At 35.1% G+C, this 27,356-nt stretch overlaps 1 protein-coding gene and 1 non-coding gene across 2 annotated transcripts in view; both read right to left on the reverse strand.

The window, feature by feature from the left end:
• Positions 1-27,087, reverse strand: part of BMP5 (bone morphogenetic protein 5) — a 180,357-nt gene extending 153,270 nt beyond the window's left edge. The window contains exon 1 of the mRNA XM_044004288.1: positions 25,903-27,087. Within this exon, the coding sequence (XP_043860223.1) occupies positions 25,903-26,395 (493 nt within the window). The 5' untranslated portion in view covers positions 26,396-27,087. The remainder of the gene's footprint in view (positions 1-25,902) is intronic.
• On the reverse strand, positions 6,171-6,277 carry LOC122726915. The gene has a single exon (XR_006352906.1). It is a non-coding gene; the product is annotated as a U6 spliceosomal RNA (small nuclear RNA).
• Positions 27,088-27,356: the final 269 nt, after the last annotated feature.

The raw sequence follows: 27,356 nt of genomic DNA on the forward strand, positions 1-27,356 counted from the left end.
TTAAGTTTTGCAGACCTTGCTCCAGTGACTTTTTAAAATTTGATTCTCACAATTTTGTGAAGTAATTAGGTGCCACAAGTGTTATCTTCAGCCATTTTAGAGATGAGAAAAATGAGGTTAAATGTTATGCCTATGGTTGACAAGTTGTATAAGAGGCATGATCAATCATTCAATTAACAATCATTTATTAAGCATTCACCATATGCCAAGTAATCTGCCTATTTTGTAGTATTTGATTCAGGACAGATCTAGGTTCAAGTCCTACTTTAGGGCAAGTGACTATTACCTTCTTTAGCTTCAGTTTCCTTATCTGTGAAATGTACTTTCTATCATACCACACTGTCTGGTTGGCATGATAGGGACCTTTTATTTGATTTTTCAGTTCTTGGTGTTTGATGGTATTCTATTCTAGGCCAGGTCAAGGCCAGGAGGAAGTATACATTGTTATTCTTTGTAATTTAACTCTTAAACAGTTCATTTAACCTTCTCTTTTTTTTCTTTAAATGCAGAATGCAAATATTTAACAACTCTATTTGAACCGATGGGTAGATGTTGGTTATAACTTGCCTAAACTTAGACAGTCAAAATGCGGTGGAGAGTACAATAATTATGATGTATATTTAATGGAGTAAAGCTAACATACCATCAAAATCATTTAAGCCAAAGACTCAGTTTACCAGCATATAATTTAACATTGGAGTAGTTTGCCTTTCACTCAGGAAGCACAAATTAATGAAATTGTATTCTTTTTATATTTGTATAGCAAAAATGAGGTATTTTCCCCAAGGCACAATATGTCATATATCCTCATTTTCATCATTATAAACTACTTAGAGACCACATACCTTTACCTTGAGATCTCTGTCATTATCATTTTGGGAAAAGTCCAAACACACAGAGCCAATACATCAAAGTTTTGAAACCTACAAGAAGGGTCTTTGGAATGCCAAGACGGAGATCTCTTTCCTTTGCCAGAAACCATAGTGCTGAATACTGCCAGCTGTAAGTCAGTATAGCCAATTAATGAGATTGAAAATTTTTAGTCCTTCTAAAATGGCTGGGGAAAATAAAAAACAACTAGTTTCTGTAAATGGAGTATAATTCAGCCCAACCAGTAAAGAACCTTTCAAGTATGCTACTTAATAGAGTGCCTTACCTATAGTAGACAGTAAAATATTGGTTTAGTTCAATTGCATTAGAAACAGAAAATGACAAATTGAAGAGCCATTAATTTAAAGCTGAAAGATACTCTGAGGTCAACTAGTACAACTTCATTTTACAGATGAAGAAACTGAGGCCAGAGGAGCATAAGTGATCACCAAAACCACAAAAGTAACAAGTAACATAGTTAGATTTTGAATCCAGGTACTGTGATTCCAAATCCTGTGTACTTCCTGCCACATGCTGCCTTACATCCTATTCCTTTTTAGCACCAGTCCTAAATTATCATATCATGGTTTTACTTGTCCAGGCTCTAGTCATACATTAGCACTGTTAAGAATGCCTTATAATGAATGCTTTATTTTTTCAAAGGATTTCACATATATTGCCTTATTTGCTGATAATAACATACATGCATACAATCCCATTATGGTTTATTAAAAAAAACTTCACCTCAACTCATTAAGGTAGTGCCTACAGATGATAAAACTGAGGCTTAAGTGAGTTTAAAATAATTTGTTCAATGTCATAAGTCTAATAAATGGCCAGGCCAGAACTGGAACCAAGATATAGTCTGCCCAATAAAAACTATGTAATTTTGGTATTTTATTTCTACAGACAATTTTTTTAAAAACTTTCACTAGAATTCAATCCTGTTCTTTCCACATTCAAGTCTTTAGTCCACTTAAAACCTACTTTATGAAGTCACTAATTTACCTTTGGATACTTATAGGTAAATCCATCCAATATGAATTTTCTGCTGCTCTTGTCTTCATGCTGTGCCTCTCACCATTTCTCCATATCCTCTAGCCCACATTTTTATATACTGTAGCTGAGAAAATGGTTATCCTGGTCCATATGGACCCCATTATATCACACACTGTTAAAACTGGAAAGTATCTTCAGAGATTTCTGAACACTCCTATAACTCTAACCATCTAATCACCCAGATATCTTCCCTCCTTTCTAATTTTACACTGAATCTCTCTCTAATCCAGCTACAAACCAAGTGTTCCCAGTCTACCTGCAAATCAATATGGTGTACTCTCTGGCCCAAACTCAGTCTCATTCTGAGATTCCTCAATGTACTTTTATATCCCCATGCAAAGGGATTTGCAGGGAATTGTGGAAGGCATTGTGCTGATTGCTTCAAGTCACAGACCATTGCAGAGCCTGCTAAATGAGATCCACATCCACACAAAAGAGCTTGGCCAAACTTTCCAGCCAGAAAGAAAAAAGAATGAAAGGAGGAAGAACATCTATTGTCCAGATAATGAATATATTTCTTTCTCTCTGTCTCTCTGTCTCTGTCTCTGTCTCTCTCTCTCTCTGTCTCTCCTCTTCTTTATATGTGTGTATATACAAATACATAAATTCAGAGACAGAAAGATATAGACCCATATATACAACATCTGTATACAAAGTAATATGTATATGTGTTTATGTGTATATATGCATATATACACACACACATACATACTCACATATACACACATATACATACATATATTTATATATAGTATATATACACATAGTGTTGGAAAGACTGTGAAAATGAGTAATTAATTGAGCCCAGAAGCATGCAGAAAGAGGCCAAAATGTCTTTCAGAAATTGCATGGATTTTTTTTCAGTGACCCTAAGATTCTTCTTGAAATAAAGGTCTGTCTTTTGAATAATAAAATTATTATATTGAGCTGAAAGTCATGAAAAAATATCATCTTAGGAATGCTGAAATTGAAAATCCCCCAAAGAGCAATGAAGAGATTCATATTAGAAACAAAAAAATACAAAACACAAATTCTAAATACAAAACAGGAGCAATAAAGATCTCATCAAACAAATATAGTCACAGAAAAGATCAAATGGGGATGTGACTGTAGCATAACTCTGGGATAGCCTGTGTGCTTCATTAATATTTTTACACTGTCAAGAGAAAGGAAAGAAACCTTCTAGCACAAGTCCCTTTTGGAAAACATGGGAGGTTATAGATGAGTCATGTGGGATGGTCAAGGAGAAGTAGATTGTTTTCTTCATTGTTGGAGGGAGTGCCCATAAGCCATAGGCTCCTGTCCATATTAGAATTCTTAACAGAAGGCAAGTAACAGCCCTTGAACGCTAGCACTATTCCTCAGAATATGGCGCTGGTTGGAAAAGGAAGTATTCTGAGGCAATAATGCACAAAGGAATGATTCTAGTACCGATGATCAAGTCAACAGAATTTAAGAGTTTGAAGGTACCTCACCAGCCATCTATTCAACTCATCCATGAAAGTACTCCTTACCACAATATAACTGTTAAATGATTGTCTACCTCTGATTAAAGACCTCCAAAGAGGGGGAAGCCACCACTTCAGAAAGTGATTGATTCCCCTTTTGGACAGCAAACCTAAATTTCTCTCTTTTAACTTTCCACTTACATTCTTGTTTCTAATTACTAGGACCAAATGGCTCTAGTCTAGTTCTTCTTCAATCTGACTATCCTTTAAAACCTAAATACAGCCATCAAATTTGCCCTCCATTTTGTCTTATTCATGCTAAACATACCTGTTTTTTTCAATCAATCCTTACCAGACATGCACTCAAGGCCTTATAAGATCCTCATTGACCTTTATTAGACACTTCAGTTTCTCAATGTTCTTCTAAAAATATAGTCCCCAGACCTGACTGCAATATATGAGATGACATCTAACTAAGGAAGAATGTTAAGAATACCCCCTCCCTATTGCTAGAAGCTATACCTGTTTTAATGGATTCCAAGGTCACTTTAGCTTTTTGATTGCCATAACCCACTGTTGACTCATTGAATTTGCAGTCAACTTAGCCCTCCATATCTTTTTTCAACAAAATGCTAACCATACATATAGTGTTATGTTTAGTGTCACACAGGAAATGTCTGAAACTGGATTTGAACTCAAATTTTCTTGACTCCAGGACCATAATTCTATTACTGACTCCAGACCCATAATAATATTCCTTGCACCACCAGTGGCTTAAAATAGTAGTAGTTAGTAGTAGTAGTAGTAGTAGTAGTAGTAGTAGTAGTAGTAGTAGTAGTAGTAGTTATAGTAGTAGTAGTAGAAGTAGTAGTAGTAGAAGTAGATGATAAAGTTTACAAAGCTCTTTCTCCACAGTACTCTGTGTAATAGTATATCAAATAAGAAAACTAAGGCTTATCAATATTAAATGAAGCTATGGAGCACATAGCTATGTTTTAGGGCTATAATTCACACTCAGGCTTTTCGAGTATTATTCTAGCATCCTTCCCACTGTTGTTCACTGTTTCTTGCATTCATCTTCTCCTAAAAGTTGAGAAAACACAAGAACCCTTGTTATACTTGAATGTCACATTTATTCAATAGGTAGCAAACCAAAGTGAACTTATATACAACCCAGGTAAGTTCAAACCAAATGGCAGATCAGATATAAGCCAATGCCAGTTTAATTTTAAAAAGAACTCAAATTCAAATTACAAAGTGATACCAGAACTCTTTACAACTGAAATACCATTCCATATCAATAGAAATATGGTAAATGTTACATAATGATTTAGTTACTGATGTCAATCCATGATTCCCAAACTGGAAGTTCAAATTCCAAATCATTCCTAAGTTATATTCTCCCTGAGCTCTCAAGGATTACTGGTTCTATTAGAAGATTAGTTTCTCAGGGGGAAGTTAGGTAGTGCAGTGGATAAAGCACTGGCTGTGGATTCAGGAGGACTTGAGTTCAAATCTGGCCTCAGACACTTGACACTTTCTAGCTGTGTGACCTTGGGCAAGCCACTTAACAATCATTGCCCTGAAAAAAAAAAAAAGAAGAGTAATTTCTTCTTTTCCATTGGGTATAGGTGTCCTTTCTCAAAGTATGTCTTCAGTGAGAGTAGAATTATGGAATAACAGAATGTTAGAGCTAAAAGTCATCTTTGGGACCAATAGTATGGTATACTCAAAAGAACATATTAAATTAGGGTTATGATGCCTGCACTTGGATCCCAATTCTGCTAACTGCCATTTCTGTGGACCCTTTGTACATATGGGAAGACCCAGTAAAGCTGAGTCACTTGTTCAAGGTCACACAACTCTTTAATGTCCAAACAAGGGGAATTTTGTTATAGTTCACAAAACCTAGAGCCTCTAAGCCTCTCTGAGACTCATTGGTTTCACTTATGCTACATTATCCATTCTCTAGAAACTTCCAGAGATCTTATTTCTATTTTATAAAATGAACATTCACCTGGACAATAATTTCCTTGTCCCTGTCTGTTACATTAGAGACTGGAAACCAACTGAATGCATGTGAATAAGTTTGCTTCCTTCAGCTAAAACACATGACTTTCAGCGGCCATAGGAAGCCTTGGCATAAACATGATTGTGAACCAGGCAACCCATACCCATTAGGAGGAGTGATATATTTTTTGCAGAGTAACTTGTCCCATGTCTGTAATGATTGGAATGACGCCACCTGCTGGAGACTTACTGTAGAAGAGTTCCACCCATGAAGCGAAGGTCTTTGAGGGCAAGACCAGGAGTCTTTTCTTTGGCGTCAGGAAGTGACGCGGGCTAGTGGGAGGAGGAAGGAAGAGACTGGCGCTCGGTCTCACGCTCTTGCCTTTGGACTCTGGTGGAGAGCGGAGCTAGAAATGTGCTCTCCCTTTAATAGATAGGAATCTAGGCCTTTCTCTCTCTCTTTACCAAATTCTTGTTTTCCTTAATAAATGCTTAAAAGCCTAACTCTTGCTAAAGATTATAATTTATTGGCGACCACTCATTAGATATTTTAGACAGACTAGCTAGAATTTTAGCCCTTAACATGTCCAAGACCAATCTCTCCGAAATACTATTGTTGCTTTTGAGGAAGTAATGCTGGAATGAGGCTCAAGAGACCAGCCCTGGAAACCTAAATGACCATCTCCTGACATGTCTTGAAGATCATAATAGTAAATGTTCCAGAAACTATCTGATTATCTTCTTTACTTGTTTTGTTACTCCTTTTTAAAAAAATGTATTTTTTAAAATATGGAACACTTCATGAATTTGCATGCCATCCTTGCACAGGGGCCATGCTAATCTTCCCTGTATCATTCCAATTTTAGTAGTTGTGCTGTTGAAGGAAGCACTGTTTTGCTATGCCTGCTATTCTATTAATCCTGTTCATGGGAGTTTTGTACTAAGCCTTGAGCTTTCCTTCGTTTACAACTTATAATACATGTCATGATAAGAGGCACTATTTCTTTATTGATTATTAATCTGTCTGTTTCCCCCCACTGTGTCTCCCAACTTGACAAGGCCTGGAATAGATTAGAACCTAGGTTTCCTGAGTCAGGATCCAGTGTTGTAAGGACATGGTAATTTTTACATATCATTAAAATCTTAATTTATCTGGAGACAGACCACAGTTTCTTGAAAAGCAATAGTGTTTGTATGGATTCAGAACAGCTATAATTTTTTTAGAAAATAAGTCAAAAGAGTAAAATCTGAACTTCTAGGTTTTATGATAAGATGTGAATTGGCCCTTTCTGTGGTTTAGAAGAGATTTTCAATCAAAAGAAAAACATTCAGCTTACAATACCATCTAAAACTACAGATCTCCTTTCCTCAATTGCAGTCAAGCACTCAGTTAAACCAAATTGAGCAAAACAGAGTGGAACCTATATATTTTCCAAAGGACTTTGGCTGTATTAATTTTTGATGGATGTAAGAAAGTCATTTGTACCTTAATCAAAGGCTTAAATGACAATTGCCAATGCTCTGTTTGCCTAATTTCCAGGGTGACTCATATTCTCAATTTTGTATACTAGTTAAGGATCACAGAAATTGGGATTTGGAAGAAAACTCAGAGGCTGGACCTTTCAACTGAGCCTGAAAGGAGCATTCACTGAAGTGTACCCTGCATACAGAGGCAGCTAGGTGGTGCAGTGGATAGAGCACTGGCCCTGAAAGTGGGAAGACCTGAGTTCAAATTTGACCTCAGACACTTACTAGCTGTGTGACTCTGCACAAATCATTTAAATCCAACTGCCTTAAACATCCAGAGCCATCTCCAGGCATCTGATATCTATCCTGCCACTGGACCCAGATGGCTCTGGGGGAGAGAATGAGGCTGGTGACTCTGCACAGCCCTCCCTCACTTGAATCCAATTCACTGCAAGGCATGGCATCATGTCCCTGGTGTCATGGTCTTCAAGAACGAAGTACAAAAAACAACAACAACCCTGCAGGCAGCCATTTGGCTTCTAAGGACCTCAAATGGAAGGGAAACATACTACCCTCCAAGGCATTCCAGTGCTACTTTGGGATAGCTCAAATAGTGAAAAGAAGAAAACAAACATTTATTAAGCAACCACTATGTGCCAGATACTTTACAAATATTATATCATTTGATTTTCACAACAACCCTATGAGTCAGGCACTATAATTATCTACATTTTGAAGTTGAAGAAACTGAGTCAAACAGAAGTTAAGTGACTTGTCCAAAGTCACACAGCTAGTAAGTATATCTTGTTGTTTGTCCTTCATTTTCGAAGATTACGGTGACATCAGGGTGATGCCATGACTTGAACTGAATTGGATTTAAGTGAGGCAGGGCTGAGCAAGATCACCAACCTCACTCTTTCTTCCAGAGCCATCTGGGTCTAGTGGCAAGATGTGTATCAGGATGCCTGGAGATGACCCCAGATATTAAAGACAATTGACGTTAAGTGACTTGCCCATTGTCACACATCTAGTAAGTGTCTGAGGTGAGATTTGAACTCAGGTCCTCTTGACTCCTGGGCCAGTGCTCTATCCACTGCACCACCTAACTGCCCTAGGAAGTTTTTGAGTCCAAATTTGAACTATGATCTTCCTGACTTCAGGTGCAGGGTACTAACTGCCACATCACCTCACCTTTTTAGTGAGATCAGTACTAAATTTATCTCTTTACATTTCTATATACTGTTCCCTGTCTTGGTGTCTAGGGCAAAACAGGTCAAATAAAAACTTTCTTCCACATGACAGCTCTTAAAAGTACTTGAAAACAGCTACCATATCCCTTATAGTCTTCTCTGCTTCTTGCTAAACATCTCCAGTTCATGTAACCAATCTTCATCCAGCATGGTCCTTCATCAACCCAAATACCTGCTTCTGGATGCATTGTAGTTTATCATCAATATCTTTCTTTTAAACCATGATTACCAGAACTGAATACAATATTCTGAGTGTGGTCTGAACAAGGCAAAGTCAAATCGTAGTATCATCTCCTTATTCTTAGAAGCCATTGTACTCTTTTAAAAAATAAAGTTTTGAGTTCCAAATTCTACCCTTTCCTGACTTCCTCCCAGCCATGCCTGAGCTAATAAGCAATCAGATATAGGTTATACATATGCAATTATGTTAAATATTTCTATATTGGTCATTTTGTATACAAAATGACAAAAGGAAAAGAAAAAATGAAAGGAGTAAAAAAATATAATGCTTCAGTCTGTTTTCAATCATTATCAGTTCTTTCTCTGGAGGTGGATAGTATGCTTCATCTTTAGTGCTTTGGGATTGTCTTGGACCATTGTATTACTGAGAATAGCTAAGTCATTCACGTTCATCAAAATATATTGCTATTACTGTGTACAATCTTCTCCTGGTTCTGTTCTCTTCATTATACATCAGTTCATATAAGTCTTTCCACGTTTTTTTTTTCCTGAAATCAGCCTGCTTGTCATTTCTTATAGTACAATAATATTCCATATTAGTATGGAATCATATACTATCATATACTACAATAGTATACAACAGTTTGGTTAGCCATTCCCCAATTGATGCTATGCTACTTGTAATGTAGTACAATCTAGTTTGAATCAACTCCTGTCTAACTATGCATTTCCTATCTTGGAGTTGTAAAGTGGATTTTTAGGCAGCTAGATAGCATAGTGGAAATGTACTGTACTGGGAACTGGGAAGACTAGAGTTCAAAACCTACCACAATTTCTTACCCATTGTCTGACCCTGAATCAATTACTTGGCCTTATCTGTCTGTTTCTTTACCTTTAAAATAGGAATAATAGTAGCACCTATCTCCCAGAATTGTTGTAAGAGTTAAATGAGATAATGTATGGAAAGTGTTTTGTAAAATTTAAAGAGCTATAGAAATGATATTATATATTTTTATCATCATTGTACCCAAGAGTAAGACTATATCTTTATCATTGATGAATTTTATCTTTTATTAGGTTCAACCCATTGCTCTATCTTAATAAATATTTGTTATTCAGTACATAGATTTCCTATCCCATCTTTGAATCATCTATAGGTTGGATAACCAATCTATCTATCCCTCTCTTCAAGTCATTGATAGCCATGCTAAGTTCCACAGAACCAAGCAGAAATACTTTGCACATGTCAATGAAGACCTCCCACCAAGCTGTAATGGAGGCAAAAAGACTATTCTCTTAATCTAGTCATTCTATCAGCCATTCAATGAATTGTCCTTTCAGTTACCCCACATCTCTCCATCCAAAGAACACAATTATCACATGCCAGTGGCAATATGCTATAGTAGAAAGATTGCTTAATTTTAAGCCAAGGAAGTCCAATATTGAAACCTTGCTCTGCCACTTACTATCTGGGGGATCATGTTAAAATCACTTAATTTGGTTTCCTTATTTATAAAGCAGGAATATTATTTGGGGAGGCCGCACATACAATTGAAACTTCCCCTGATTTATAGTTTAGCTCTACTGCTCACTAGCTGTGTAACCTATGAAATGGACTTGACAACAATTGTCATACCAATCTCAATGATGGTGTGATAAGTATGTTTTGTAAACCTTAAAAGCAGCGTACAGATGTGAATTTAGGAACCTCCTGGAGTCCCTTGGTCATGCTTCCTCCTAACTATGGCCTCATCCAAGGTGAGTTTCCACCTTCCACCTTCCCCAATCCTCTCAAGGATCAGTGCCTGGTCCTGCTCTTTAAGTATAAAAAGAATTCCTATTTATTATTCTAGTAGTACTTGATGAGTATTTTCTCAGCATTTCTCTGAAATGCCCACACATGTCTAGTTAGCCTCGCACACATAGACTACATATAGAGAATGAAATAAACTATTTAGCCATTGCAGAGTATATGGACAATGTGTGAGCTTCGTGAAAAGTGCTCACTTGACACATGCAAGAGATTAGGGTTGCAGCTGCTACAATTCAAGGGTTTGTATTAAATGTGGTGTGTGCATTCAGTGTTATAGAGAACACAGAGGAGGTTTCTACCATTACCTAGCAGGGTGATGAAGAGCTATTTTGCCAGAGGGAAATTCCCAGCAGCAGGGGTTCCCTAATGTCTGGGGGAGGGTTCTGCAGGACAACCCCCTCTTCGAGTCTTTCCCTCATAAGAGCCACTAACCAATCAGGAGCTCAGTTGATGAGGATCTGGCTGAGGAGCTCCAATCAAGCTGTAAGGCACTGCTGCTTGTGTGGCCCTAGGTCCTAGCTAGTACATTGGAAGAATTCCAGTTTCCAAATGAACTCACTATTATTTGGTTCGCAGCTCCAACCACTTCTAAAGGGGCCTATTGCTGTTTGCAGTTCTGACATCTTGCCTCTCATTTAGCAGAAGGTTCATGTTGAGCCTCCCTGAATTTTTGTGGGAGAAATGAATGTAGGATATGCTTTATCATTTTCCTTTTGCTTCTTAGTTAGGAATAGGTTAGGCTAATACTAAGAATGCTAATTCTAATACTAACAATAGACATGTATACAGATTTTTAAACCAGTCATTCTTAACCTGGAGCCTATAAACTTTATTTTTAAAATAATATTCATTTTCCCCAATTACAAGTAAAGATAATTAAAAAATTTTTTTTGGAAATTTTCAGTTCCACATTTTCCCTTCCCCTTCCTGACACAGGAAGCAATTTAATATAGGTTATACATGTTCAGTCACGTAAAATGTATTTCCATATTCACCATGTTATGAAAGAAGGCATGATCTGTGAGATTTCTAAAAAAAATTGTTAACTGTATTTCAATGTAATTGACTTAATTTGTAATTCTATGTATTTTATGCACATAAAAGCTATTTAGAGGAGTCCATAGTTTTCCCTAGATTTCCAATGAGGTCCATGATTCTAGAAAAGGAACCCTGTTTAACGTTTGGAAGATGCTTTACGTACAATATCTCCTTTTATTCTCAAAAGGATATGGTGACATGGCTGCTATCATTGGCGTCATTTGACAAATGAAGAAACTGATACCCAGAGAGGTTAAGTGCTTTCTTCAGGGTCACAAAACTAGTATCTGAGGCAGATTAGAAGTCAGACATTTTTGACTCAAAGTCCAACATTGAAACCATTATTCCATGATGCTTCATGGTGTTAGATAATGTTTACCTTAAATATATGCATACATCCTCAAGAATCGATCTATAGTATCATAATTTTCTTTGCTATCCTAGGCTAGGAGAGCTGATCATCAAAGAATGAAACTGATAAAGGGCTAGACATAGGAAGAGTGCCCGTGATTTCAGTGAAATTAAGAAATGCCAGATGGGGAAATTCGAGAGCCCATGCATGTTGGCACCTTCTCTGCAATTCACAGAGAGTTATCTAAAGCACAGAAAAATTAAATTGTCAGTATAGGGTCAAATTGCCATTGTTTGTCAGAGGCAGGATTTAAACTCAGTTCTTCCTGACTCACAAGACTGGCTGTTGACTACATCACACTTCCTCTAACATGACTAATAATAGCATTCAATGCTCAAGTCTGCAACTATTATTGGAAATTTCATCTATTTAATGTATGCTTACATATTTTACCTGATGAAGATAAACGGGGCAAATGTCTATGTCTTAACCCATTCAGTAGATTATAAAACTGTATTGAGAATGTCTTGGAGTTACATATTAACATGTTACTTTACCCACTGGTCTGCTAAAAGGTGCTAGATTAATTAAGACAGTGGTCTACTTCCTTATATAATCCTTATATATTTTAATCTAGTAAAAAAAGAAATCTAATAGAGATAAATGTGGTTAAAATCAAAGAGAAAGCTAATAATCTGATTAACTTAAAATGTGTTCCTTCTTTTACAAACTTTTAAGAAACTGAAGCTTGATTCATAGGTTGCACTCTAGAAGGATATAACAATTCAGTTCTTAAAGAATATTGTCCTTAACCCATGTTTTTGCACATCACAAAAATATAAATATAGCATGAGAAGTTAGGTCTGCATTTAGCTGCTGGTATCTGGACATTCCATATTGCTTGGTGGGAAGTAGTTACAGTAAAATTCTTTGGGGGTCCCCACCCCCACCCCACTCTTGCAATTGATTTGATGAAGCTTCCCCTCTTAAATAGCTTTATGTGACCCACTTCAGTTGCTACTGTTGACTTCTCAAGAATGAGCTAGCTCTTTCAGTTTTCTTATTCCCTAGGTGGGATGGGGGAGGGGAAAAAAAAGGGCCTCCCCATTTCTCCTGGCAGCAGGTCACTTCTAAAGGCAGCCAAGTGTTGATAAAGGGCAGGGGTTTTCCCCTTCAGGAAGTTCATTCTCTCCCAATGTTTAAAGAACACTGGGAAACTCTGTCACACAGTATTTTTTCTGCTTTTTAATGTGGATTCCTTTGTGTTTTATTTGGTCCTGGTTTTCTTCCCCTTTCCTTTCATCTGCTTCCTTTTTCAGAAAAGTTAGGTTTTTAAGAAAAATTTGGATTACTACTTTGTAATTTAAAACCAACTATGCTTACATAAGATACATGATAATGAAATTCTTTGCCTAATTCTGATGGATAAAATACTTCTTGGGAGCATAACCCTCTTTCCCAGAACCACACCCTTCCAGCTGGGAATCTGAGGACCATGTTATTGTGAATTTTAACAGTGGGAGCTAGGACCCTGACCTAGACTTTTTTGATCTTGTACAAAGAGCATCATACTGGAAGTCAGAAGACTGAGGGTCAGTTTACAGCTCTCATGCTTAATAGTTGTCTGACATTAGATAAATCATGTCACTTTTCTGGATCCCAGGTATATTATCTATAAAACTGCAGGGGTAGGATGGTTTGAACTGGACAAATTATCTTTTAAAATCTTTTCTAGTTCTAACATTCTATGATTCTAGACCTCAAACACCATCTGGTTCCCAGTGGGAAATTGTCCTTAGTTCTCTTCTAAGAGCAATATAAGAAAAGACCAATTATCTTCACCCTTCTGTAGATATTGAAGAGATAGTGGAAACAGGTGCCCTTCTCCTGCACCCATGTCTCAAAACCAGACTTGCAAGAAATAAGGCCCCTCTATCCAAACACTGTCTATTGCCACCAATTAAATTGTCTTAGCATAATAGGGCAGCTGGGCAATGGAAATGTGAATAGGTCTACTTTCATCAGGAAGATCCCGAATTCCTTAGATTAAGTTGTGTTTTAATTGAGTGATATCCTGAAGCTACAAGGGAGCAATTAATGGTCTTGGCACTAATCCTTTGATCCTGAGACCAGTTCTGTTTAATTCTGCTGCTGTTGTAAAGTGAGGACTTGGTGAGAGGAAGACAAGGGCCCACAGCCATCTGAAAGCTCCTGAGGTACTTCCCATTTTGTCTAATCTGTTCCTTACTCAGATTTCTGTCCCTTAAAGAAGATTCCAGGAGAGCAATGGCCCATTGACTTTCCCCAAGTTAACTTTGGGGAGTTTATGTTCCACTTAGGCAGCCTAGGATCTTGGGCACAGATCATAACTATAAGAAATGACTATTAGAAAAAAAGAAATGACTATGATGAAGGCATGTGAAGAGATCAGCAAAAAAATTAGTCCTTCACAGTCCATTTTGAGTTACTGTCTCCTTTATCAAAGCACTGATCAAGACTAAAAAGGAAGTAAGCTATACACAGGTTACCTTCAGAGTAATCTTGCATGGAATGATAAAGATGATATATAGCACTAGGACCTGGGCTCAACTCCTAGGTCTTCCACATGCTACCAATGTGATTTTAAGGGAGTCATTTTTCCTATGATCGCATGAAATGTATAAACAAAGGAGAGAAATAGGACCATGTCAGTGGACATCTAGGTGGATTTGGATTTTAATAATTGGAATCACAAATATTAAGTAATTCATGTTGAATGACTGGGGCCACAAATAGTAAGTAATTCATGAAAAATGAAAAGAAAGTCTTAAGTGGAACAACGCAGGAATTTTCATGGACTCTATTCAATATTTATATAAATTACTCAGATTGGGGTATGGAACAACCAATCAATCAGTAAGCATTTATCAAAAATCCCCTACATGCCAGAAACAGTTCTAGGTGCTGGAGACACAAAAATAAACAGTGAAACAGGCCCATCTTTTAAGAAGCTCATATTCTAATAGTTCAACTGCTTATCAGAACTGGAGATGACTAAAGTATTGGATGACAATTGAGCTTGAAAAAATAATCCTCACCAGGCTTGAATGATAGACAAGCTCTATTAAGATTAAATTTATTGGAGGCAAATTTAATTTAATTAAGCCTTTTTTATAATATGGCAGGTGATGGCAGTCATGGTAAGAGCAATTAGTAAAGAAGTACATTTAAAGCATGGGGGTCTGCTAGTACAAAGGCAGAGCCAGGAGATAAGGTGACTCATATAAGGAATAATAATAACTACTATTGGGGCAGCTAGGTGGCACAGTGGATAAAACACTGGCACTGGATTCTGGAGGACCCAGGTTTAAATCATGCCTCAGACATTTTACATTTACTAGCTGTGTGACCCTGGGTAAGTCACTTAACCCTTATTGCCCTACCAAAAACAAACAAAAAACCCCAGCTTCTATTTATATGAAATTTTAAAGTTTTCAAAGTACTTTAAAAATATCATCTCACTTTATCTTCCCAATAGCACTGGGAGGAAGGTGCTATTATTATCATCATTTTATAGATGAAGAAAAAGAACCAGACAAAAGTTAAGCAACTTTCACAAGTTTACTAAGCAAGTAAGTATCTGATGCTAGTTTGGAATTAGGATGTCCTAAAATGTGCTATATATTTACTTGGATCAGCTCCATAAGCCCTCATATCTGTTTCATAATAATACAACAAGAAACTATTAAGGACAATTAACAAGAGGGTCAAATGGTCATTGGTTAAAAATGAACCTAAACAGGAAGCCTGGAAAGGTCAAGGCCACTTAAGATTGTATGATTCCAAGTAGAAGTAAATTTATATGAACACTAATCCAACATGGTAAGAAAACAATTACAAATTAACAAAATAAAACTTAATGACTTTATGATTATTTGAGTCAAATGAATTTCCAACGGCCAGTTCAGCAAATTATATCTACAGATTGTACTCATGAATCAAATTTGTTAAAATTGGGCATGTTCAAAAATACTGTTGATGGAAAGAATATTAAATAACTCTCTTAAATGTCTCTTTGTTTCAAAGGGGCTCCTTGGTGTATGGGCACATCTATAGAAGCCAAGTATTTTTCAACTGTATAGTATGATCTTGGCCCCAAAGGAAGAAAGCATGCAAAAATATTCAGGATTAAATGGAAACTATAGTATAACCCTAGGAATTTGACCCTAGATCACTTGAAAAGCAATTTCCAGAAGCAAATCCCAAAGGATACAACAGGCTCACAGAATCATAAAATCTGAGTTGGAAAGGATCTCAGAAACTGATCAGTCTAACACATAACCAATACAACATTGCTTCTATGTCCCTCCAAAATAGCCATCCATCTACTGACTTGAAGACCTCCAAAGATGGTAAACTCAATACTTCCTGATGCAATCCAGCTCTAATTCTTATGAAAAAGGTTTTTGTGAAATCAGTCTTTCTGAAACTTCTAACCTCTCATCCTAGTTATGCCCTTTGGAACCAAGTAGAACAATTCAAATACATAATACACATGATAGCTTTTCAAATATTTGAAGACAACTCCCATTATTTACCTTCAAATAATCTATTTTAGAGGTGAAATTCTCCTATCTCCTTTTGATTATTCCAGATCACTTAGCAACCTGACCACCCTTCTTTGGGTACTTTCTAGTTTGACAAGGTCAATCTGTTGGTCAACAACCAGGTATTAGACATTTACTATATATTTAGAAATGTACTAAGCCCTAGGGATATAAAGAAAGGCAATAATACTTCCTGCTTACAAGGAACTCAAATTCTAATTGGGAAGACAGTATTCACATAACAGGCATACAAGATATCTACAGAGTTTTTCCATCTACAACATAAATGGAAAGTAACCTCAAAGGGAAGTCAATAGCACCAGGCAGGACCTACTAGAAGGTAGGATTTGACCTAAATCTTAAAGGAATCTAATAAAGCTAGGAGGTAGAGCTCAGGAGACAGAACATTCCAGGTATAGGAAACAGTGATCCCTCTAAAAGATAAGGTTTAAACTGAATACAATACTACAGATGTGGCACAATATTTACAGCTTCTATTTAATCAAATGTCTATAGCCCTTTAGGGATTGAAAGGTGTTTTTCTAACAATCTGGTAGAAATTAGCTTTGGACTGATAACATATCATATTAAAAAATTAATTACCTATTTAGGTCATTAATTTAACATTTAGTAAATATTTTTATTTGTGTAATATTTATTAAAGTTCATTCCATAACAATTAGAAGCTCAAGAAATCATATACCTTTCACAATTATGGGTAAGACATGAATTCTTCACTAAATAAGGCATAGAGGCAATTAAGGAAATTTTAAAAGTTGATTTTGTTTGCAAGTAATCAAAAAAAGTTTTTCCACAAATAAAATCAATGCATCTAGAATAAGAAAATCAGTGCTTGACTAGAAAAAACATTTTTTATCAGACTTCTCAGAAAAGGGTTTGGTAACAAAGACATAAAGATAACTAACAGAAATATGTAAGATAAAAAGTAATTCTCATTTTTAACTGATCTTTCTTCTTCTTAATCTCTTAGCAATATTCCACACTATTTATCACCCTCTCATAAAAGCTCTTTCCCTACCTTGTCTTCCATGACATTATACTGCCTTACTTTGGTCTCAATTCCCTGGCTACACCTTCTCTATTAGCTTCACAAAACCCATATTTTTTTCTCTCTCTTTCTCTGATTTTTAGTACCTTTGTTTCTTATAATTCTCAAATAGATAAGAGGTCATAGGATATGAAGAAAAGAAAAAATTTGTAAACTATTATTCCTATTAAAAGTGAGGTTTCACATCACACCCAGGAAATTGATAAAGATGAAGAAAGAAGAGAATAATCAATGTTAGAAAGGTTATAGAAACATCAGTACATGAGGGCATTATATGTAAAATTATAACCCAATAAAGCCATTTTAGTAAACAATTTGGAATTATGAAAATAAATTGACTAAAATGTTCATATCCTTTTATGCAGAGCTTGCACCATTGAGTTTCATAGGCAATATTTGAACTCAGGTTCTCTGACCACAGAATCATGTTTTTCTTTTTTTTTTTCACCTTTATCAAACCATTTCCTTGAGTACATTATGTGGTTTATCTACGGAAGATTGAATGAGAGAACATTAAAAAGAATCACATTGGATGAGATAGCATAATGGGTTGCAACCTATAACAATGGTGAAAGAAATCCACACTCATGACATCACATATCCCTTAAAGGAATTGAAGAAAGAATAATGATGTTGAAAAATAGGCTTTTGGAATGGAAAGAAGTTTAAAATCATTAATATAACTAAATATTATTTTAAAATGTTATCCAGCCTCACCTCTGCCAATTCTTCAGTTCTTAATGTTCACCTGATTCTCCATCAATAATATCTATCCAAGACACATATATTAGTGAACTTATTTCATGGGTTGCATTTCCAGATTCATTCCTTCATGTTGGCAATATGAATTTTTCTTCCACTTCATTTTACTCCTATGGGTTGTTAGACAAATAGCTTTCACATCATTATGCTGTTAGGACAATGTCAGCACCAAAGAATTTTTGGAGAACCTGATCATAAATTTTTAAAAATTCTCCTTTTTTTTGACCATTCCATAAGACATTGGCATCAACATTAGATAGATGGCTGTCTCTCCAAATTAAGCAACTGTTTAATTTATTCATGCATACATATACACATACCTATGTGATGAAAATAGGACTCAGGATTGTCTTTTGACTGAATGATCTCCTGTGAATTATTGGACTTAATAAAGTTACCCTAGTGCCTTTATCACTGTTATGCTGTGTCATAGTCTACTGCTTTGTGCCTGAAGTAAATCATTTCAAACAGTCTTTTTGACATAGACAGATAATATTTCATCCATGGTACTTGCCAATGCAAGAAATCCATGTACACATGTGTGTTTTATAGATCTATACATGTGTATAGGTCTATGTGAGTGTGGGCCCATGTATATATGCATCTATATATGCATATATACATACACACAAACCCTTACTTTTGGGATACCCTATTGGTGTATAGACATAGACATACCTCAATATATACCTATATCATCTGCTTCTAATAAGCTATCACTTTGCCAGGCTTCTCAGAAATCCATTCTTTTCATATCAGAATTATGACTTTCTCAAATTTTATAAAGCAAAAAACCAAAAAACAATAATGGTGATGTTGATGATAAAGACAATGATAATGATGATTAACACCACCACCACCATCATGAAACATAGTTCAGTGTCAGACAATAGAAATTGGTAAGGTTTGGAGGGAGAAAAATTTTCTGTTAAATAATCATAGACTGATATATTCTGTTTATTAGGTGCTAACCTTCCCCCCCACACACACACAGGTTGTCTTACCATTTTTTTAAAAAGTTAGTTATTTAGAATGAATGGTACAGTAGAAAGAATGCTGCATTTAAAATTTGATGACGAGTTCAAATTTTAACTCTGCAAATTACTACACATGTTGTGACTTTGGTCATGTAACCTCTCTGGGCCTCAGTTTCTGCTGAGAGGAAATTGGACTAGATGGCTTTTGAGCTAGTTGATAGCTCTCCATAAATGATCCTATGATCAAAGGCAATGATAATGTGATTTGAAAAGCATATATTACTGAGATAAATTAATTAAATGTAATACAATAGAAACTAAAGTGATACTGTTATGATGACCTTCATCAGTTGGTCAATGGGTTGTGTGGGTTTGTTTATCAAATATAAGTGTCGCATTGCAAAAACAAATCAATATGCATATATGTGTGTGTATGTATATACATGCACACACACACACACACACACACACATATATATGCAGATCCCATTAAGAACTACCATTTTGAAATACTTTGTCATAATATTGAACAAAACTTCCATTATAATAAAAACTGAGAAAGGTGAATATTCTCTTTTTTTCTTTTGTATTTAATTTTCCACATTAAGATATTTTTTATCTACATATCATTTATTTATATATCTATCTGTTTACCTGTTTATTTCCCATCCAATTAAGAAATCTCCAATTCAGGTTGGTTATAAAATGTGTGCCAAAATCTTAAAGCTACACTAAGGCTTCTTGACCCTAGAGTACAACCTGCATTCCAGTTCTACAGGTAAGCTTTTATATTCTTTGCTCAATCTGGAGATTTGAGGACTTATTAGGTTTACTTTCTTATCTTTGTAGAATACTGTTTAACCTTAGACAACCTGCCAATTCTGGTGATCTTGATTCTCTATATTCCTTCCATCTCTCTCAAAAGGGCAGGTGAATACTCCTACTACTGTTTTCATTTTACTGATACATTTTTTTTGAGTGTGAGCTGGATCTCAAATGTCAAAATCTGACACCCAAATCATAACGGATTCCTTCTTTCCCTAAATAAATGAGTTGGTTGTCAAGATCGGTGAGTTCTGCCTGCTGTATTACTTGTATGTTTTATAGGAAATCTTAGCCAAGGGTGTTATTTTAAGAGATGAGCAAATGGGGAAACCCCATGGCCTAGCCAATAAAATATGAACTTAAGGTGCAAAGAAGCACTCATAAATATTACTTAGAACAAGGGGATTCATTGTTTCTCCCCAACCCTTTTAGTTGCTCCTCTGATCTCAGCCCCTCTCTGTGCGTCATGGCAGGCCTCATCCTTTAACCTGTGGTTTTTAAAAGCTAAGCTACTACATTATTTATGACTGTAAATGTTAGTAGCCCGTCTGTGTGCTCCTTGTACACGTATCGAGGGATTTTTAAACTTTTTTTCCCTTCCTTTTAGGTATTTTAGTTTGTAAGGATGAAAGAGTTTGTCCCTGGACCTGATTTGGTTTGGGGATGTAGAATTAGCTCTCTTGTCAGTGTGAGGTAGACTGAGGAATTCCAACCCACCCTCCACCTGCACAACTCAAAAAGCAGGATTTGAGGCCTTTCCTCATTCATTTTTTTCTTTTTGTCTCATTTTTGTTCATTCCTATACTTTCGTATATTTTATCCTTTAGACTTTTGTCTGATTTTTTTCCTCTATATCTCTTAGCTTCCTGTCACGTATTCTGTCTCTTTTTTCCCCTCTTTTCTGCCAATACTTGTCCCAGTCCCAATGTTCTTACATTTCTTTTCATTGCCCCACCCCTGTATTTTCCTGATCTTTTTTTCACATTTCTCTCCATGTCTCCCATTCAAATATTCATCTCCTTCCCAACATCATGGCATTGAAACCAGTGGAAGTCTTATAATGTCTTAAAATTCAATTGATCACGATAAGACTAGAAAAAGATGATGCAAATTAAAGAAGAGAGAAGATCTGGGAGATGGGGTGGTGGTGGTGGAAGATGCAGTTAGGTAGTAGGGTGTGGGAATTAATGACGGAGGATTCCAACAGCCAGAATTACTCTGATACCCTGGGGAGGCTTTCTTCTTGTGGGGGAGGATGAAATGGGCACTTCATAAACTCTTTGCTCTCAGGTTCAGAGAAAGCAGAACACTGTACCTAAAGGATGAAAACTGTAACTAATTGATTTTCTGTTAATCTAATCCTTTTGGGATGAAGAAAATATGACCCCCAAAATCCCACCAAAAAGGAAAGGGATTGATTAAGAAAAGATACCCTTAAGACCAGAGGGTAAACATATTGCAGAAATGAATTTATTTTAAAAAATGGTAGGAGTGGGGGGGGGAGTAGAGGGAAAATAAAAGGAAGAAGCTGATAGTGGTGACAGAAGCATTTTCAAACCGTAATGTATCATGGTTTATTCTTTACTTGGCACATACATAGATCATACTTTAACGAAGAGCTATGTTTGAGCATCAGTTTGATTTTGGGATAGATTAGAATTCGGTTGCTACTATTACTGATAATACTAATTATAGTGAATAGTGAATCAGCTAATAAACTTTAAAGGAAAACTCTTTGCTCACACTTCTAAATATCATATTTAGAAACAAAAAGATAAATTATAGATACAACCTAACCACCTCTACTTTTCTACCCACAAAAAAGTTTTATTAATATATTATTCTTAATAATAATAATATCTTATAATTGTAGTTATCATTAGAGGTTGATTGATAGAAACAAAGTTACTTTAGAAAGAAATCCTCTTGCCAAACAAACAAACCCGAAGCCCTAAATTTTTATGAATGTATTTATATTGACAGGGTAAAGGTATGATTCCATATAGAACTATCTAGGTATGTTACATTTCACTTGACTTAGTTATAAATTCTGCAGTATATATTTTAATAAGGTGAAAACAATACATTATAGCAGATAGTCATAATGCCTTTCTAAGTTATCAACAAGGAAAATCTTTTTCTGACCCCCCCACCCCCCGGAAAAAAAAAAAAAAGAAAATAGCTTCAGTTAACTAGAAGTTTGATGTTCTTATAAGTTTGAGTAATAAGAAATGACTTTAAATACTAAATTGACCTGTAAGATTATAAAAACATTATTGTATTTAATAGTTTTACAAGATAGTTTTGTAAAAGAATATTAGGAGTTATGTACCACACAATGAATACCCTTCTAGGCACATGAATTTAAATGTATTAATCAAATATATTTATTAATTAGCCTTGTGATCATCATGCAAAGTCCATGAATGAGTTAAAAACCATGAATAAATTGGATAATTGAAGCAGATAAGACTGAAGTTCAATTCATTTCAACACAGTAGGGTTTAATAGTAAAGAAAAAATATATTTTTTCCATTTTATTAAGTTTAATCATTTTAAGTATTTACATTTGTGTCACTTTAATGGTACTATGACCAAAAGATCAAATAAAATGTGACTTATAATATCTTAGACTGAGTGGATTATTTTGAGTACAAATAAGCGATGCATGTAAGAATTGAAAATAATGTTTCCTAAGTTTCTCAAATTTATATGATAGTCTTGAATTCATATATTTATGAGGAACAAGCTCCAAATCTTCACATTTGGAAAATAAATGGTTAAAACAATCATTTATTCCCCTCACAAAGTTTTTGCTAGTACCAGCAACTATAATGTAGTTAAAAATTCTGCAGCTATTCAAGTTTCATTGATAAAATGCTTAATGAAGAATTAGAATTCAAGGATAATCATGTCTTAATTAAAAGGGTTGAAGACAAGAGAGAACAGAGTCTTTCATTACTTGCATATGTAACACTTTTTGAAAATGAACCAGTCACAAGTAGAAGTCTAAAAAGATAAGCAGCTGCTACTATTAAAGTAGAATATTACCATTTAAGGCTAGAGCTGCCGACTTCATTTAAAGATGTATAGTAAAGAATGGAAACTGTCAACATATCAATTGACTTGAAAACTTTTGCTGTTGTTTAATTCAAGGGCATTTTTTCAGTAATAGGAATCAAAAGTAACTTCCTCTAAAGCCATTTTAAGAAATGCTCATACACATTTTAAATGTGACCCAGTTGTCCTTTGTTAGCAAGATATCAACTTAGAAAAAAATCTATTTTAGTTATGTTTCAAAATAATAACAGAAAACAGGTCCTTTCATGAAAAATGGCAATAGTTTTCTAAATGATCAAAGCAGGAAGCTATTATAATGAACATTCTCATATTTTTTACTAGACATGTAAATGAGTTGGTTTCCTCATAATTATCTATATCCGGGAACCACTCTACGCCAAATTACCTTTGGACTATTCATTTGATTCATTTACACTTATTTCTCTGCTTATGAGATGTCATTTGGGACACTGGAAAATCAGCTACTGACAGGGCATGGAAAGGTGGTAAGAACTTTAGGCAAAACTCCAAGTAGTATTTACATAAGTGCTTAAGAATGCCAAATTTTTAAACATTCCAAAATAAGTGAACATTATCCATAATAATTTGATGCTGAGAACTCTAGTGACCTTTGCTTTGTTTTGTATTGTTTTCAAAGCCATCAAATTCATCTTTTTAATAAGTAGACCTTGTTCACAGAGCTCAGACATAGCAGTATGCAAAAAAAACCCTCTAAGAATATTATAGTCATATTTTAACTCTCCTTTATTCAACTAGCAAAAACTCACCTTACTGTCAGAATTAATTAGTCTGCATATTTCAAGTGAGAGGTTTCATTTAGGATGATTCAATAAAGTCGGGAAATTTGTGGTTTGTTCCCCAGGATAGCTCACTTTCCTATTTCACATTGCAAGTCCTGATACAAACAATATTCCTGTCTGAACCTCACATCTAATATTCCTCCTCCAGAATAACATGAGCAAATATATCCCAGAACATATATATTGAATTACCCTACTAATGTAATCCAAACAATTATAACTGAGCATTCCCTGTGCACCAAAACATTAATTCCAAATGGAACTATCCTCCAATGATAACAAGGAGGTCCTAAAAATTGCTGAATGAAACTGTATTTTTGGTTGATGAGTGGTCTTTTTTATTTCTTCAGAGAAAGTTTTCAAATGGCTCACAAAGTAGAACGATGGGGCTGAATGATATTTAAATATGAATTAATTAACTTTCTTCTTAAAGATCCAGTCAGCAACTTCCCTTGATTTTCAAATATATTGTTAAGATTAACTCATGACCAAGGTAATATTTTTTCTATTCTTGGCAATTTAGTTTGCCCTTCTCTATCAGATCTTAAATCATATAAAATGTTTCCTTCTTTCCATGATTTATTTGTTAATATGTTAATTATGCCTAAATAAGGAAAGTTAAGATAAAACTGTTCCAGCTAATCTGAATTCCTCATGAATTCTTCTTACAAAAACCTGCAAAATAAAATGCCCCACAAACCAAAATTACATAGAATTCAGAGCAAGGAAGAGTATTCCAACTAATTTAGGGTTAAGCTACATTTTAATGGCTTGTAAGGACCAAATGAAACCTGGTAATTATAATGTATGAGAACAGACTTCAAGGATATCTGATTATTTCAACCACTGGAAAACTCTCCTTCTTAAAGTTTTCACAATTTTTAAATCTTAAGGAACATAAAACATATGAGCCTGGAGAACACCTTATCCTTCTTGCAAGGATGGCTGATATCAAATGAGCAGTCCACTGAGCAGCACCCAATATAAAAAACATACAAATATTCTTTGGCCTTTCAGACCCTATGACTTTTGGGAAAATTTATATAACTTTAGAATTTTTTAAAATAATAATTTGATCATAGAGCCAACCCGCTTTAATCTAAAATTAAGTTGGACATATTTTTATAAAGCCAATAACTTATATAAACTTTTAATTCTTTTCTGTCTATTAAACTTGTAAAGAAAAATGTTTAGGTTTGAACATTACAACATTGCACAATTTACCTATCTTTGACTATCTTTCCATTGCTATCAATGTATTAAGTAGAAAAATTTAGTGAGATATTTAAGTAAAATGACAGTTTCTATAAATCATTGTGGTTTTAAAAATATAACACTAATGTTCTTATTAAGAAAATTATAATGGATACGAACAATGCATAAAATGGTTTTCATTAACTGAAATGAATTCTAAATATTTTCCTATATTTTAACATCATCACCAACACTAATTACTAACACCATTAGTCTTGAATTTATATGTGTGTGTATTTGTATATCACATCTTAGCCAATAATGGTACTAATCACAGAGGTTTTCATTGGGAGGGGGAGGGTGGGCTTAATTTCAGGATTTTAAGGAAAGATTGTATGGACAACAACTGTCACTAAATACTTGAGTTACATTTTTCTTTCCTTTTTCCAAACAAGAATATGTATTGAATATCTTACTGCATATAGAAAGTATTGATCTTTCTCCCCCCTACTTTCCTAAAAGAAATGTCATATAAAAATTCCTTAACATTAATATTTGATGATATTATTTGCCTATAATGAATTTACTGTAATCATTTTCATGACAAATGTCTTCTCTGCAAGGGAATTAAATGTATATAGATATGTTTTAGATATGTATGTAAATAATATGCATAATTTAAAACTCATCTAATTTATTTTTTTAAATGGCAAACAAAATTAACAAGTGTTTTCTCACTTTCATTCTCAAATACTCCTTTTTCAATGAACCCTGTAATTGTTCTCATAGATTTCTGCTTTCCACAATAGCATCTGTTTGTTCATATATTTAGGCATGGTTGAGATTTTAACAAGTTCTGAAAAGACTCAAATATACTCAAACCATAAGTGTTTAATTTTAACTTTTTATATTTAAAAAACATGAGCTTTGCTGCCTAAGGCAAGAATTTACATTACATCAATGAAAGAAAGGAAACAGAAGCCAGGAGAGGAGGGTTATAGAAAATGACTTTATATAAACATGACCACCTACCAGGCAGCTACTTCGCCATTAGTAAAACTTCCACTTTGTAATAACATAGATTAATGATAAACCAACAAATAAATAAATAAATAACATACCTAAATTGACAAAGCTCATGACCATGTCAGCATCATTCAGAAAGTTGGTATCATGTAGGCTGGCCAAAGGAGGACTTTGGGTGGTCAGAGGTGGAGTGCGAGATAATTGTATTCTCTGAGAATATCCATTGGGAGATGCAGGGTATCCCTTTCTTACTCCTCTGGTTTCTCTTCCCATGGATCCCCTTATTGAATATTCCAACTCCTCCTCGGCATCTTCTTCATTTGTCATGGCATTGTACAGATTCAGCATAAAAAGAGGAGCAGAAGACGCTTGCTTTCCAGGTGAAAATGGTCTGGGTCTGTGAGGTAAGCCCAAGATAGAAAGAATTTCCCTCTGGATTTCCCTTCTTTCATGATTCCGTAGCCTCCTATAAATAAAACTGGAGTGAACATGATTATCTCCTAATCCTCCTTTTGCATAACCCACTAGAACCCAGCAGCTCCAGAGCAAACCAACAATACCCCTAAGTAAAAGTACATTCAGATACATTTTTCCCCAAAAGGAAAAGTTTTTTTGGGGTTGTTCTTTATTCTTATTCTCTTAAAATCTGAGTTCCTAAGAGGTATACTTCCCCAGCAGCTGAAAAACAAATTTACCTATTCTTCATGTCAGTGACTTTTCTAAAGACAACATCCTTAATGATTTTCCTTTTCTATTTTAAGTATTTTGGAATATGTCAAGTTGCAGTTATTCCTAAGAAAGTTGAAACTCGGATTTCCAATTATCCACAGTTGTTATAGTTTGTACTGCATTTATGTAGCAGAAGACGGCTAATATGATTTGGTCAAATGACCTATTCATTCCTATAGAAATGTAAGGCAATCAGCTCTTTGGTGTTTGGATTAACAAAAGTTGATCTTCTGATAAACTGCAGTTCCCAGAGTTATCTTCACTTGTTTTAAACTTCTTCACAACCCTTGTGTTCTTTCCAAGACAAAGTTCTGAATCACAGCTATATCCTGATCTGCACCTTGGTGCTGTCATGTGTATTTTTCCGGCAGCTTGGTGATAACTTTAACATCTTTTGGGTCCTCTTAGTGTAAAATGAGACTTAAGGTTGTACTAGTAAAGTAAATGTGTTTTCCTGAGTTTACTTGCAAACCTTCTCGAAAGTCCATTCAACTCCTTTCTCCTTCTTACTGTTATTTCCACCTCCAGCAGGCACAAATATACCAGCCCTCTTCAAGAGAGATCTAAAGACTAATGTAAGCACAACCCTGCTGGGAAAGAAGAGGCTTCTCATTGTAATTTGAAACTGGTAAAGCAAAAAGACCTTAACCCTTTGAAAGCCAGAAAAAAATCTCCATTTTAAACATTCTATAACCACACACCTAATTTAGCATTATGCTGCCTTCTGTAGATAACTTCCAGGATATCGATCTTTTCAAATATCAGAACAAAAATTCTGAGTACTGTTCTTCACAGGACTCTTTTGGCTCTTTCTTTTAAA

The sequence above is a fragment of the Dromiciops gliroides genome, chromosome 4 (genome assembly GCF_019393635.1).
Source record: "Dromiciops gliroides isolate mDroGli1 chromosome 4, mDroGli1.pri, whole genome shotgun sequence".
Classification (NCBI taxonomy): Eukaryota; Metazoa; Chordata; class Mammalia; order Microbiotheria; family Microbiotheriidae; genus Dromiciops; species Dromiciops gliroides.